The sequence below is a fragment of the Phoxinus phoxinus genome (assembly GCF_949152265.1).
Source record: "Phoxinus phoxinus genome assembly, chromosome: 24".
In the NCBI taxonomy this organism is placed as follows: domain Eukaryota; kingdom Metazoa; phylum Chordata; class Actinopteri; order Cypriniformes; family Leuciscidae; genus Phoxinus; species Phoxinus phoxinus.
The window spans coordinates 789,181-803,754 of record NC_136899.1 but is presented as its reverse complement, the minus strand read 5'-3'; the positions used below and the strand labels follow the sequence as shown (position 1 = coordinate 803,754).

At 39.4% G+C, this 14,574-nt stretch overlaps 1 protein-coding gene across 2 annotated transcripts; it reads right to left on the bottom strand.

Annotated features, from left to right (window-relative positions):
- Window positions 1-546: 546 nt before the first annotated feature.
- On the bottom strand, window positions 547-13,194 carry tmem200ca (transmembrane protein 200C-a). Of its 2 annotated transcripts, XR_013796374.1 has the most exons (4): window positions 12,831-13,088; window positions 6,869-7,043; window positions 2,537-5,971; window positions 547-2,477 (listed from the first exon to the last, which is right to left on the bottom strand). XR_013796374.1 is itself a non-coding variant. In XM_079602314.1 (3 exons), the coding sequence occupies exon 3, from the start codon at window positions 5,948-5,950 to the stop codon at window positions 4,412-4,414; it is 1,539 nt and encodes a 512-aa protein (XP_079458440.1). In that variant the 5' UTR covers window positions 5,951-5,971; window positions 6,869-7,043; window positions 12,831-13,194; the 3' UTR covers window positions 797-4,411. The 2 variants fall into 2 exon arrangements, 1 of the variants encoding a protein (XP_079458440.1); XM_079602314.1 differs by having other exon boundaries at window positions 797-5,971; window positions 12,831-13,194.
- Window positions 13,195-14,574: the final 1,380 nt, after the last annotated feature.

Below are 14,574 nucleotides of genomic sequence, written 5' to 3'. Positions count from 1 at the left end.
GGATGTTCCCAGCTTACGAAATCCAAGAAGGTTTTGCTGATGTTCCCAGTAAGTCACGAAACCCTTATTACGGGATGTTCTCCGGATGAACAAAACGTCCAGTTTTAAACGATTAAACTCCCCGTGGAGAAAATACAGGGTTTTTAATTTTACAGGATTATTCAAAACCAATAAATAGAAAAGAACCGAGGAAACTCATCACACATGAACCCCTCAACGTGTGATCGTCCACCAGTGGATCTCTGAGTGAGTGGAGGCGGGGCTCATTTGCATATTCATAGAGCCGCGCATACTAAATGAGGCGAGGGTGTCGAGTTACATTCACAATATTATAAGGAAAACACGTTTAAATATGACATTTTGGTGATCAGAGATGAGTTTTAAGGGATATAATGTTGTATTATAATTTCTGGAAGAATCTTTGTTCATAAGTTCTGATGAGGACGTCAGCTAGAAGATCATATTCATATTTTAATCATCTTTTGAAAGGTTGTTTTATGTCAAACCGGATTTAAATGTTTTAGACCAAATAAACATCCATTGATTATACTTACTGATGTTTATTCTGTGGTTTTCCCTCCAAAACGATGTCACTTCCTGCAGGGTGATGTCATTCAACCGAAGACTGACAGGATGGAAAGTTATATTGAGACACAGGGACAACTTTTAAAAAGAAAACGTGCTTAAAATAAAAGAGTTTTTCCACGTTAGTGCAGAACCTGAGATCAAGATCCACTCAAACCAGAGTTCAAGTTCTCCTCGCTGGGATTAAAGAAAACTGTATGCTTTAATCTTTGTAAATTGTGAGTTTAATATGTTGTCCAGTGTATTCAGACATGTATGAAGCACAGCAGGGATCGCTCAGTCCGTGTTCCTCGGACTCTTCACTGGCCGTCGAGCGTGAACGAGGATCCACGGGATAATGACTTTCATCCACAGAGTGATTCATATTTCAGGAGCATCATAACTGCAAACGCATGATTCACGGACACCATATCACAAACACACACCATGGAGAGTCAAACACACTCTTACAAATAAAGCTTCACAACAATGAACTTTTTCCCATTTCACACAAGGTCTTTGTAGTGGGAAACGGTTCTTTATGCTTTTAAATGTTCTTCACACTAAGAAATAATAATTATTATTTCACGGTTCTTTGGGGGAGCTTCACTTTTAAGAGTGTGTTCAACTAGACAGGATACAGTAGCAGTTTGAGATGTGCTTGCTATTGTTTTCAGTTGCATTCAATACGTTTATTAATTAGCAGAATCTGATTGTTCTATTAAAGGCAAACGGAGACAGAATGACTGAATTAACTAGGGAAGCTTTAGAAGAGTTTAAAGTTATATTTAAACACCTTAACAAAGACAAACTCCCACATGAGCGTCTGTTCATTAACATCACAAGCGGTGGATCAGACTGCGTTCCATTCAATTCACAGTTTTGAAATAGAACAAAACTTGAAGTTCTAATCGAAATAGAGCAACACTTGAGGATCCAATCAAAATAGAGCAACACTTTAAGTTCCAATCAAAATAGAACAACACTTGAAGTTCTAATCGAAATAGAGAAACACTTGAAGTTCCAATCGAAATAGAGAAACACTTGAAGTTCCAATCGAAATAGAGAAACACTTGAAGTTCCAATCGAAATAGAGAAACACTTGAAGTTCCAATCGAAATAGAACAACACTTGAAGTTCCAATCAAAATAGAACAACACTTGAAGTTCTAATCGAAATAGAGAAACACTTGAAGTTCCAATCGAAATAGAGAAACACTTGAAGTTCCAATCAAAATAGAACAACACTTGAAGTTCCAATCAAAATAGAACAACACTTGAAGTTCTAATCGAAATAGAGAAACACTTGAAGTTCCAATCGAAATAGAGAAACACTTGAAGTTCCAATCGAAATAGAGAAACACTTGAAGTTCCAATCGAAATAGAACAACACTTGAAGTTCCAATCAAAATAGAACAACACTTGAAGTTCTAATCGAAATAGAGAAACACTTGAAGTTCCAATCGAAATAGAGAAACACTTGAAGTTCCAATCGAAATAGAGAAACACTTGAAGTTCCAATCGAAATAGAGAAACACTTGAAGTTCCAATCGAAATAGAGCAACACTTGAAGTTCTGATTGAAATGGAACAAAACTTGAGGATCCAATCGAAATAGAACAACACTTGAAGTTCTAATCGAAATAGAACAACACTTGAAGTTCCAATCAAAATGGAACATAACTTGAGGATCCAATCGAAATAGAGAAACACTTGAAGTTCTAATCAAAATGGAACATAACTTGAGGATCCAATCGAAATAGAGAAACACTTGAAGTTCTAATCAAAATGGAACATAACTTGAGGATCCAATCGAAATAGAGAAACACTTGAAGTTCTAATCAAAATGGAACATAACTTGAGGATCCAATCAAAATAGAACAACACTTGAAGTTCTAATCAAAATAGAGAAACACTTGAAGTTCTAATCAAAATGGAACATAACTTGAAGTTCTAATCGAAATAGAGAAACACTTGAAGTTCCAATCAAAATAGAACAAAACTTTAAGTTCCGATTGAAATGGAACAAAACTTGAGGATCCAATCAAAATAGAACAACACTTGAAGTTCCAATTAAAGTAAAACAACACAAAGTTCCAATTGAAATAAAACATTTGAAGTTCCTATCGAAACTGGTAACAGTAATAGTAAGTGCACTGTGATTGTTAGTCAGTGCATGTTCACTTGACCTGCTTCAGATCACACAAACACTGCAGTACCACATTACTCAGTAAAAACCATCGGTTTTAACTCTAAACTCTTGTTTCCTCAGAGGTTACTTGATTTTTTTTCTCATTCAAACATCTGGTTTTGTATGGAACGCAGCATTAATGCTTCCCTTGGGCCGCTTTAAAGAGACACTGGTGATTAATCTTTCATTAATTGACCCCAAAACTCTAGCGTCTCATGATATTTTAAATATACTGTAATGGATATTACATTTCAGACAGTACTGAACTACACGAACCACTGTGCTTGCTAACTAACGTCTGGATTTGACTCATGGTTCGTTTGAGTTCATTTCAAGTCAAAAAAAAGAAAAGAAAAACAGAAGTAAAAACTGAGAGCATACAAGTGTAAGTCAACATCTCAAAAATGCAAACATAAATATTTCCCACACAAGCAGGGAACATTTCAAATGAGATATTGCTATCAAGTCAATTTCTAAAAATAATCAGTAATTTGGTGGTTAAAAAAAGTGCAAGTAGACGACAGTATAAAACATGCTGCTCAGACAGCCAAACTTCACCGATAAACTAAACATCCACGAATATTCTACTACTGGAAGTATAAAGGAAATTGTTTAATCTAGTGGAGCATAGCTGTGCTATCATGCTGAAAGTCTGAGACTTACTTCCCATCTGGTTTTTGCTTGTAGTTCCTTGAGGAAACAGTATTAAACACTGACCTTTGGGTCTAACATATTAACAACACTTCAGGCAACGTTTGCTCTCTTTTGAGTACTTTATGAAGACCATCACTGCTCGTAATGTCACTGAAGTTACTTTTAAGGTGCGGTAGCATTTAGACAATTTACACAAGCGAAATCCAGGCATTTCAATAGGAATCCACGAGAGGGCGAAATATCAGAAAACACCATCAGAAAAGCTGCTTAGTTTAAGAGTTTCTTGTGAGCTCTTCTTCATACATCGCTCTACTACTGTGAAATCCATGTTGGGAAATTCCCAATCCTGTCGATTCCTATGGAATCGCTTGTGAAAATAAGCTGAAATTACTTTCTGAGGACCATCAAATGGACAGAGTAGAAGTTTAACTAGAACTAAACTGTAGAAATTTGTGGCCTATGTGATGGTCCTAGACTTTACCAATGCGAAATCCATGTGGGGAAATTCCCAATCGTGTGAATTCCCATTGAAATTACTGGATTTCACTAGTGAAAACTTGCTGAAATTACTTTCCAAAGACCATCAAATGGATAGAGTAGAAATGTAACTAGAATTAAACTGTAGAAATGTCTGGCCTATGTGATGGTCCTAGACTTTTACCAATACGAATCCCATGTGGGGAAATTCCTAATCGAGTCGATTCCCATTGAAATGACTGGATTTCGCTTGTGAAAATTCGCTGAAATTACTTTCTGAGGACCATCAAATGGACAGAATAGAAGTTTAACTAGAATTAAACAGTAGACATTTAATTGGCCTTTATGAGGGTTGCACTTTGGCCTTTGTGATGGTCCTAGACTCCACCAATGTGAAATTCCCAATTGCATGGATTTCTATTGAAATATCTGGATTTCTCTTGTGAAAATTCTCTGAACAAATTTCCCCGATGTGACCGTACCTTTAGTTTCCTCTCAGCCAAGAGTCTCAAGAGCGAATCCCAGAGTTAAATTTCTACACTGTCCATTTCCACATCCTCTAAAGTAGTGTCCGATTGAGAAACCATTATGAGTTTTTGTTTCTTAGAGTATTGTCTGACCACGCCGCTCTCCTCTTGGTCCGCCTGATTGTGGTCCTTTTCCGAAACCTCAACAGAACTCCCATGACTAAACATGGCATTGTCCGTGGACTCGAAGGACTCGCCACCAAGACCCTCGAGTTTGGTGTAGCCTCCGCTACCGAGACCCTCCAGCCGAGGGCAACTGAGACGCCTCGATCGCACCTGCCGGTCCATAGGAATACATGAGATATCCAGATCAATAGACCTGGAGTAGTCCGATAAAGCGCTTAAAGACAAGTGAGACCCTGTGGTTTTGCGGCCCGGAGAACACGGTGGAAGCAACTGAACCTGCGATCCCTGCAAAGAAACTCGAGGAGCTCCTTGCAAACTTCCAATACTCCTATAAACCTCCACCGAGTCTTGCGTAAGCTCTGGATGACTTTGAGCCGGTTCCACTTTGGCCTTTGTGATGCTCCTAGACGCCACCAGATCCTCCAAACGTCTACAAATGGCCTCGGCGTCCAAAAACTCTCTCTTGGCTTCTCCCGTTTTATCCGAACCCCTTCTTTCGGACGCTCCTCGGTTGTTGAGCTTCATCATCGGCAGGGTGAACGCATTGACTGAAGTGGATACGATTGTTCTGGCTTCCCATTGTTTGAGCTCAGGTGGGATTCGCTTCTGGTCTTGATAGATACTGTAGACGGTGTCCGTAAAGCTCTGTTTGTCCAAAGACGAGACTCGTGGGATTGTGGTCGACAGACGCCGGGATGGGATCGTGCTACTGGCGTCGTGTCGACCGGAGCCTGGAGAAGGCCAGGAGACTTTATTCGGGGATTTGTTCTCTTTCGATTGGCAGTAGTTCACGAAACCGTTCAGCGGCCCGGGCTCCTTGCTCCGCAAACTATGAATGTCAATCACCGTTGAGTAGATGTCTCTTAGATTAATGATTTTGGTCTTTTTGTCTCTGTTTTCGTGAAGTACTGCATTCGCACAAATGAATAGGAAGATCCCGATTCCCATGATTAAAGGCCCGAACACCTTCATCTTGTCGGAATACAAGTATCTGTTAATAAACGCAGCAAATGCTCCAAGCTTAGGCGAATGCACCTCAGCAGTCCCATTGGATCCATTATAGCTCCTGAAGACTTTATCTAGAAGATCCCATCTGACGGTCACATTGACTAATTCTCGGCTCTCGTAAGTCCTGTGAGCGCTCGATGTGTTCATCAATCCCGGATACGGCGGGTTGGGTTTGGGCCAGTATCCCATCACAGCCATTGCGACGCCAACCAGTAGCACTAGAATACCAATGGCAGCGACCAGTCCAGATATTGAACACAGGTTTAGCTTTCCTTTAACCACAACCACTTCGTTCTTCCTCTTTTTCTTTGCTTTCCTCTTGCGCTTGTTTTCGGCGCGGTTCTTCGCGCGGAGGGAGTCCTGTCGCCGGGAAGATATTCGCAGAAGACCCCCTGTGGCAATCATGATGACGCTCAATTAATCATCCTGGAAAAGACGGGATGAACATGAGAACATTAGTGTGGGCTGGAAAAGCCATGAGAACTAGACACATACTCACTAAATCTATCATATAGCATGTGCATTTACAACAAATAATAATAGTAAAATGCTAAACACAAACAAAAACACATAATACGTACATACTACCGGTGAAAAGTTTTACTGTCTCTTCTGCTCAAGCCTGGATTTATTTGATCCAAAACGCAGTAAAAATTGTGAAATATTATTTTAATGTAAATCCTCTGTTTTCTATGTGAATATAAAATAAAGTTTAATTTATTCCTGTGATCAAAGCTGAATTTTCAGCATCATTACTCCAGTCTTCAGTGTCACATGATCCTCCAGAAATCAGTGTAATATGATGATCTGATGCTCAAGACACATTTATGATTATTATCAGTGTTTCTGGAAACAGTGATCAGTGATACATTTTATTTTTCAGGATTCTTTGATGAATAGAAAGTTTAAAAACAACAGCAATTATTTGAAATAGAATCTTTTGTAACATTATAAATGTATTTACTGGCACTTTTGATCAATTTAATGCGCCTTTGCTAAATAAAGTATTCATTTCTTTAAATCTTACCCTAGTCTTTAGAACAGTAGGGTTTCCACACACATATGAACTATTTTCAACATTAATAATGTTTCTTGATCATCATACTGATTTCTGAAGGATCATGTGACACCGAAGACTGGAGTAATGATGCTGAACATTCAGGAATAAATTACACTTTACTGTATATTCACATAGAGAACTGCTATATTAAATAGTAATAATATCTCACAATTTTCCAGTATTTTTAATGAACGAAATACAGCGTTGGTGAGCAGAAGAGACTTGTTTTTGTTTATCACCCTATTTAAATGAATGTCACACACCAGCGTTTGCCGTGCTCCTATTGGCTCTTCATTAGATGGACGTTCCAGAAGCTCATTTATCCTGATGAAAGCTCTGTCAAAGAGTCTGAGCACAAAGCAGGCGCGGCGGCGCTCCGTCTCGGGCGAGTGTTCGTCGGGATCTCCGGCACACTGAGTGGGAGCGAGACGCTGGTTCCTGCGAACACCATATGGATAGTGTGGGTTAATGCCGCACAAACACACACAGCGATCACTCACACATGACTAAAAGAAGAACAGAAGCAGTGTGTGAGACCGAGACAGATGATATGATTCACTTCAGACTCCAAACAGAAAGATGAAAAGCATCTGTTTCTTTTTCTGTTTGGTGTTGATTTGCCATAAAAGCTGCTTCTGTCACGAACCGTGGGAACGTGAGGGAGCGCAGGCTAACAGGTACAAGCATCTTGTTGCATATATGATTACAGATGAAAATATGAGTCCTAGGCGTATATCGTGATTTGTGTCACAATATATCGCAATACAAAAATGCAACAATATGTATCGTGGATAGTTTTAGTGTCAGTACTACATTAGACTACTATAATATAATGTATAATTAATAATGCAATGGGGGAATATTTGTTGGTCCTGATTATGCCACATATCTGATGTTACCAGTAAAAAGTGTCCGACATTATTTTAAATATGTCTAGTCAGAGACAGCACAAGCATATTCATCTAATAATCAGTATTTTCAGCTTCAGAATCATGAATATTGTTATTCTGGTGTCTCTATTGTCCTGTGCTCTGGGCTTCAGCACCAAGTCCAACTCTACTCATTTACACACACAATAATAATAATACCAAATTTAGCATTTTAATCAACAGGACATTTTTTGTTAACTTTTTATCATATTTTGAATATCGTATCGTGAGTTCAGTATCGTGATATGTATCGAATCGTGACATGAGGGTTTCGTAATGAGTCCAAAAAAACATGAGGTCCAGACAATTAAATTCAATCAAAAAACAATTAATTTAAGCTTTAAATTCATATGGGATCAAATAAAGAAGTAACCAGACATGCGACTGTATGTTGAGTCTGAATAAGTGAATAAGTGAAACAAGCCCCGCCCACATCTCGTGCAGGACACTGTAGTTCATTTATGTAAGTGAGGAGAGCAAAATAAAGTAAACTATGGCATATTATAACCAAAAAAATCTTCATACAGTGAAAATTGGTCCTAACTGATCATGTTCTGATGAAGTGTGTTTTGTCTTTAATTGCTAATGCTCTTTTTACACACACACTGAACACAATGAAGCATTGCTTGGTCACTGGTCGAGCTAAACTGGTATTATCTAATTGTGTAGTTAAATTTACCAGTTGACAGATATTCAACATAATTCATGTGTGAGACAGTCTAACAGAAGTGTGTGTGTGTGTGTGTGTGTGTGTGTGTGTGTGTGTGTGTGTGTGTGTGTGTGTGTGTGTGTGTGTGTGTGTGTGAGAGACAGTCTAACAGAAGGATGGACAAAACCTGTCAAATATCAACTGAGTTCTGCTCATATTTTATTACCATTTTATAAACTATAGTGAACTATAGGCTAGTACTTTCATGCCGACTTGAGTTCATGCTGTCGTTCTAAATAAACTACCAAAGATTAATTATAGTCTCTCAAGGGTCTCACCCAAACACAACCTTAATTAAAGTTTGCAGAAACTGTCCAGTCCAGTCCCAACACCGGTATATATAACACACTGTGTGTTTATTTCATAATCTAAATCAAAACAAGACTTTGCAGTTGCCTTCGTGAACCCATCTACATTTCTGCAGAATAATTTATGGCACCAATTAAATCTCTATATTGTCTTCCAGAAGGGACTTCCAGAGGAAAACACAAATGTGAGTTTCCAGCACCAGGGTTCATTAGTTCTGAATCATCCGGGGAGAAAAGAGGAGAAAAGTGAATTAGTTTCTTTCTGCAAACTCACTGAGTGTCCATTTCTCTCCGCTCATTAAAGTCTCTCAACACATTAGACAGACATTGATTTAACATGAATCAGCAGATCCGCCATGATAATGACCCTCCGAGGCTTCATGACCCTGATGAGAGTAAACATGAGGCATAATTACATGTTCTCGTCAGTCATGAATCTCTCAGCAGACTTTCATACAGCTAGGATTCGAGAAGACGTGATTTAGCTCGGACTTCTCGGCGCTGACGTCGAGTGAATGATGGACCGCTTTTATTCCCCTCGGTGTTTGACGTCCCACTGGATCACAACACGGTCAGGAGAAACCGGAGAAATATCCCGGCTGTCACCGAACACATCAGTAATGCGCGGTTATGGACCGGCACTAAATATAATACTTAAACTTTATGGCTGGTCAATCTGTGGAAACGCACTGCTTGCCTTTAAATCAAGACAGAGTAAAATCACACAGTTTAAAGCAGCTTTACAGAAAATCATGATGCTTATGTTTATAATATCTTAATATCTTAATGCCTTATAGTTGCATTTAGCAGATTAGAGCTGTGCGATATTTTATACAGTTACATTTTGCGGTTATATAAATCAGTTGAGATTTTATAAATAGGATATATGGCTTTACACAGTGTACTGTATGCAGATAATGTTGGATATACTTATACTGTTATATATATATATTTTTTTTATATGCAACTTTATAAACAGAACTGGCCGACTATACACTCAAAAAAATGCTGGGTTGTTTCAACCCAATTTTGGGTCAAATATGGACAAACCCAAACGTTGGGTTAAAAATGTCATTTAAAAATGTAACCCAACGGCTGCGTTCATCCATATTTGACCCAAAATTGGGTTGAAACAACCCAGCATTTTTTAGAGTACATTTTGTGATGAAACTAAAAAATCAGGCGGTTTAGATTCGTTATATATATATATATATTGAGCATATATATATCTTTAAATGAGTATGTAAATGCGAATGAAGTTGGATATATACATTAGATACTACATTAGTTTACAATTTTGCAACAATATGATCAATCACACAGCTAAGATTTGCTTTATGCGAGTCCTCTGAAACATACAGCAGAAATAATAATAGTGTTTCTTCATCATATTTTCATCAGACATTGAGACAAAAGACTATGGTCAAGTAAGTTCATATGCTCATGAATATTTAACGGCATAAATATTCAGATTAGTTGTTTGCGCCTGAACATTCTGGCCGCATTATTTCCCTGAAAACATAATTATGTTACGTCTCGTAATCTGTACTACAAATAAATGGCTTTTCTCCATCTTCATCTCCTCAGTGTGTGATCATGTACAGCTCCAGTTCTTCTCTATATCAGTGTCAGTGTTCCTGAACTCCTGAAACGCCTCCACTGTAGTCTCGAGTTTCTCCCGGGAACGAACACGCCACAATATTCCTCATTATAATAATTAATGCGCAGAATAAAGGGGCGGGGCCTGGTTGAGTTAGTCAGTAGTGTGTTAAACTGGCGGTTATGGTAAGGGGCGGGGCATTTCCCAAACACACTCGAAGCGCTCGACCAATCACAACACACTGCTCCAGCCGACCAATCAGAGCACAGTGTGCTTTTCAGAAGGAGGGGCTTCATAGAGACAGGAAGTAAACAGAGCGTTACTGACAGACTGGGAAGAGAGGAGCCGCAACAATGGAGAATATGAGGAGAATAATCAACATTACAGCAGAAGAACATGTTCTAGTCGAGCCTGAACTACAGCAAGACTTTAAGGGCAGAATAGGTCCGCTTTAACACTACAACACACAGATGCTGACGTTACAAAACAAACTGCTCTTAAGAAACAAGGCTCCCAGACTTCTGTGCTGGCACTGCTGCTATATTTCCAACCACAAAGATTTATAGATTTGATGAATTCCTGAGAGTGTTTGGCAATGAAAGACTCCACGTTTAATCAAATAAAGCTGAAAACGCTCTGACAGTCCAGATAAACAGAAGATCACGCAGGCCGCGCGAGTTCAAAGGTGTGTGCGAATCCTTCCACATCAAAGCAAACAGCAGATGATCCGCGCGAACAGAGAAATGAGCGGCGGGATCCACAGAGACTTCACACATCAATTGACATCTCAAACACGGGCGAGAAGGATTTATGGATCACAATGACCTTTACATTCATATCTGAAGGGCTGGATGAAGGGCAGCGGAGATGAAAATAAACATCACGAGGACAAAACACAAAATGACAGCGTTAGCGCAAGACTGTCAGAATCAATTTGCGTGTAAAACTAGCTGCAGTAAAGCAGAAATATGATTTCCATCATCATGCAGTCAGTGCAGACTCAGAGAAATATAAGGGTAATGGAGCTGGAAATTACGGCTATTACAATCCGAAACACGGGCGCACAAGTCAACAAATGACACTTTTACCAAGCATATCTGCTGATATTCATTCATGGGTGGAAAATGAATAATATGCTGTTCACAAAGGCACAATCCATGCTGCTTTTCCTCCTCTAGGTTTGGTTTATACAATGTGTGAGTTGCCACATACAATCAATAAAGAAGAAACTACAAACCAGATTACGGTTGTGTTGAACAGCACCTCCATTACTGAACGCACTGCTATTGACATGTTTAATTGAAACTAATGACTGTGAGGGACTGTTTATTCAATAGGGTTTACTTGCTCATTGAAAATATGTTTAAAACAAATTCTAGAGGGATAAAAGGTTGTGAACATTACATTTGACTTTGAATCAATCAACAGTTTCATTATCATTAGCATCATATGCAATCCATACTGACCCGGACTAAAGAAGGATCTGGTCTCTAATGCGGATGTGGATATTAATAAGGAATCTGCGCTTTAATGTGAGTCCAGTTGCAACAACTCCCTGTAGTTATTATGGTGCATCAATAAAGGGGTTTGTTTCAACTGGCTGTCGGTCTCTAATGTAAGCTAAGAGCCACTTAGTGGTTTACAGCATATATACGCCACGAGCATCTGCAGTTAATGCATGTCAATCACTTTTCGCTGCACTAGTTATTCCAGATTTTTTGGTTGTGAGAGACTGGTCAGCTTGGACATGTTCTCATGCACTTCGGATGCATTAATGAGCTCTGATATCATGCATTTCTGCATTAATTATTGCCCTGACTGGAAACAATACATGCAGAAAACACTGTCCTCATTCGGCACAACTGTATACCTGTCTCTAACTGGAAGATCGTCAAGGTTTTTAGTAACCTAACTGAAATTAATTGGTAGTGATTGACTGAAATTGATGTACAGGTACGTTTCATTTTAAGACCTTTAAAAGAAAGATTTGAACAGTCAAATACACAGAACATAACATGCATTGATCATATATATGAGGCTTTTAAACCTGAAACATTGACAGGTTCACCTCAGTGTTAGTACATATACAGTGTTCAGTCCTTCAAATCAATAATAATCGATACTGCATAACCCACATACTCTTCAGTGTTTTCTAACAGGTCAGTGCTATCCAATAATGAGGAGATTTATAGTCAATTAAGCTTAATGTTCGTGTATAACAGTTTTCTGTGATGTTACCAAAAATCCAAACGTTTCTTATCTCAATAAAGACACGGGGATCGTGAAAAGAGGCGAATTTAATGTAAATATTAGAGTTTTAGTGTTATTTGGACATAAAATGGTGATTTTGAAAATGAGCTACTGCTACATGCTTCTATTAAAGGGCTTTTCTGACGAAGGAATTACACGAAATAACGAATAAAGGTAATTTAAACCAGCCTGCTTTTCTAAAATGAACGTAAAACTGAACAGAAACTGGAAAATCAGGGGGTTTATGCGTAGAAAATAACATGCGTAACAGCTCGTGACATTCGGTACATTTAACGAGCCCTAAAAATACATAATAACACTAGAGATGCCCAGTCACGCGTTGATATATTAATCATTTATATCATTCATCGATAAAGCATATTACCTACTCCATCGACACAGTGAGATGAACAATAAACGATCGCTTACCGTCAAATATGGCTAATAAATTCGTATTCGGGCAATTAAACGAAAACTTTCTCCCTTCGGAAGAGAACATTTTGCGCTTAGGTGGAAAAAAAAAAGTAATTTCCAGTATTTCCAGTCAGGAATATTCCCGCGCTCGTCTCAGCCGTTTACTCGCGCGCGCTCGTCTCGCGCTCTTCTGCTGTGGGGAGTGTCACGCGCGCGGGTTTCTGATCCGGAGAGTTTTGCGCTTCGGGTTCGGATGCTGAGTCTCTCTAGTGTGTGTGTGTGTGTGAGTGTGTGTCTGCTTCTCGGGTGTTGTTGCTATGATACCACAGCCTGAATCCGGTGGAAGTGCTGCAGGATTTGAATAATTGCCTTCTACACTGTTTAACCCCATGAATGACGGCGCTCGTGATGCTCAAACGCGCGTTAAACGCCATCAGAGCCGGTCAGAAAGAGAGAGAGAGAGAGAGAGAGAGAGAGAGAGAGAGAGAGAGAGAGAGAGAGAGAGAGAGAGAGATGGTGACGCGCGTTTACCTGCGCGATGCGACGAGATCATTTTTTTCGCGTCGCGCCACTTCCTGTTGTTCATATGCAAGAAAAAAAAATATTTATGCGGCATTTGGAACATGTTCATAAGAGAACCTTAAACATCGAAATTCACCAGTGAAAACAAAAGTACAACGACAAAGGAAGACATCAAGTAGCCTACTTTTTTTTGTAAGGGTCTCTAAGTACATCCACGATTCTTAAAATAATACAATGTCCAGAAAAAATTGCTGTATAGCCATATTTAAAACACGATTGTGATAGTGTTTCTGAACTAGAGGAACATGTCCGTGTTTGAGCAAGGATGAATATAATGATCAGCTCGTTAAATGCCAGTAATTGTTTGTAAGCATCTGTTGGGAGAGGAGAGTATAGGGTTAAATCAATATCATTAACAGGTCAAGCCAAAGATCAATAATCAGCTGAACGGATCAGCGATTAGGAAGTGTTGATTAGGAAAAACCACAAATAAAGAAACAATTTAATTAACAAACATCCAAAATCCAAATTTAGACTAAAACGGTCCACTCTGGTGATGTCATGTTGGTCCTTACGAACATTAGCCGTGGGTTTACTTCATTAAAACCAATCAAAACCCAGCGTAATTATTGTTAGATCATAGTAACCCCAAATTACTCAAAAATTATAATTAACCCATAATATATATCCTAGGTATAAATGAGTTTCTTCTTTCTGCCGAACACTATCAGTTATTAAATACTATCCTGGCTCTTCCCAGCTCTATAATGGGAGTGAATGGCATTGGTGACTGGGATTGTGAAGCCCAAAAAAGCGCATGATCATCATCGTGACAGTAATCACACGGTAAACTAGACAGTAATCTAGTTCCGGCTGAAGAGTGACCTCTGACCCGACGCATGACGAGTGATCTCTGACCCGACACATGACGAGTGACCTCTGACCCAACACATGACGAGTGACCTCTGACCCGACACATGACCTCTGACCCAACACATGACGAGTGACCTCTGACCCGACACATGACGAGTGACATCTGACCTGACGCATGACGAGTGACCTCTGACCCGACACATGACGAGTGACCTCTGACCCAACACATGACGAGTGACCTCTGACCCGACACATGACCTCTGACCCAACACATGACGAGTGACCTCTGACGCAACGCATGACCTCTGACCAGATGCATGACCTCTGACCCTACGGTCACTCGTCATACATCGGGTCAGAGGTC

Coding starts and splice junctions, on each gene's coding strand:
- tmem200ca (XM_079602314.1), bottom strand. CDS start 5,950: ATGATTGCCACAGGGGGTCTTCTGCGAATATCTTCCCGGCGACAGGAC.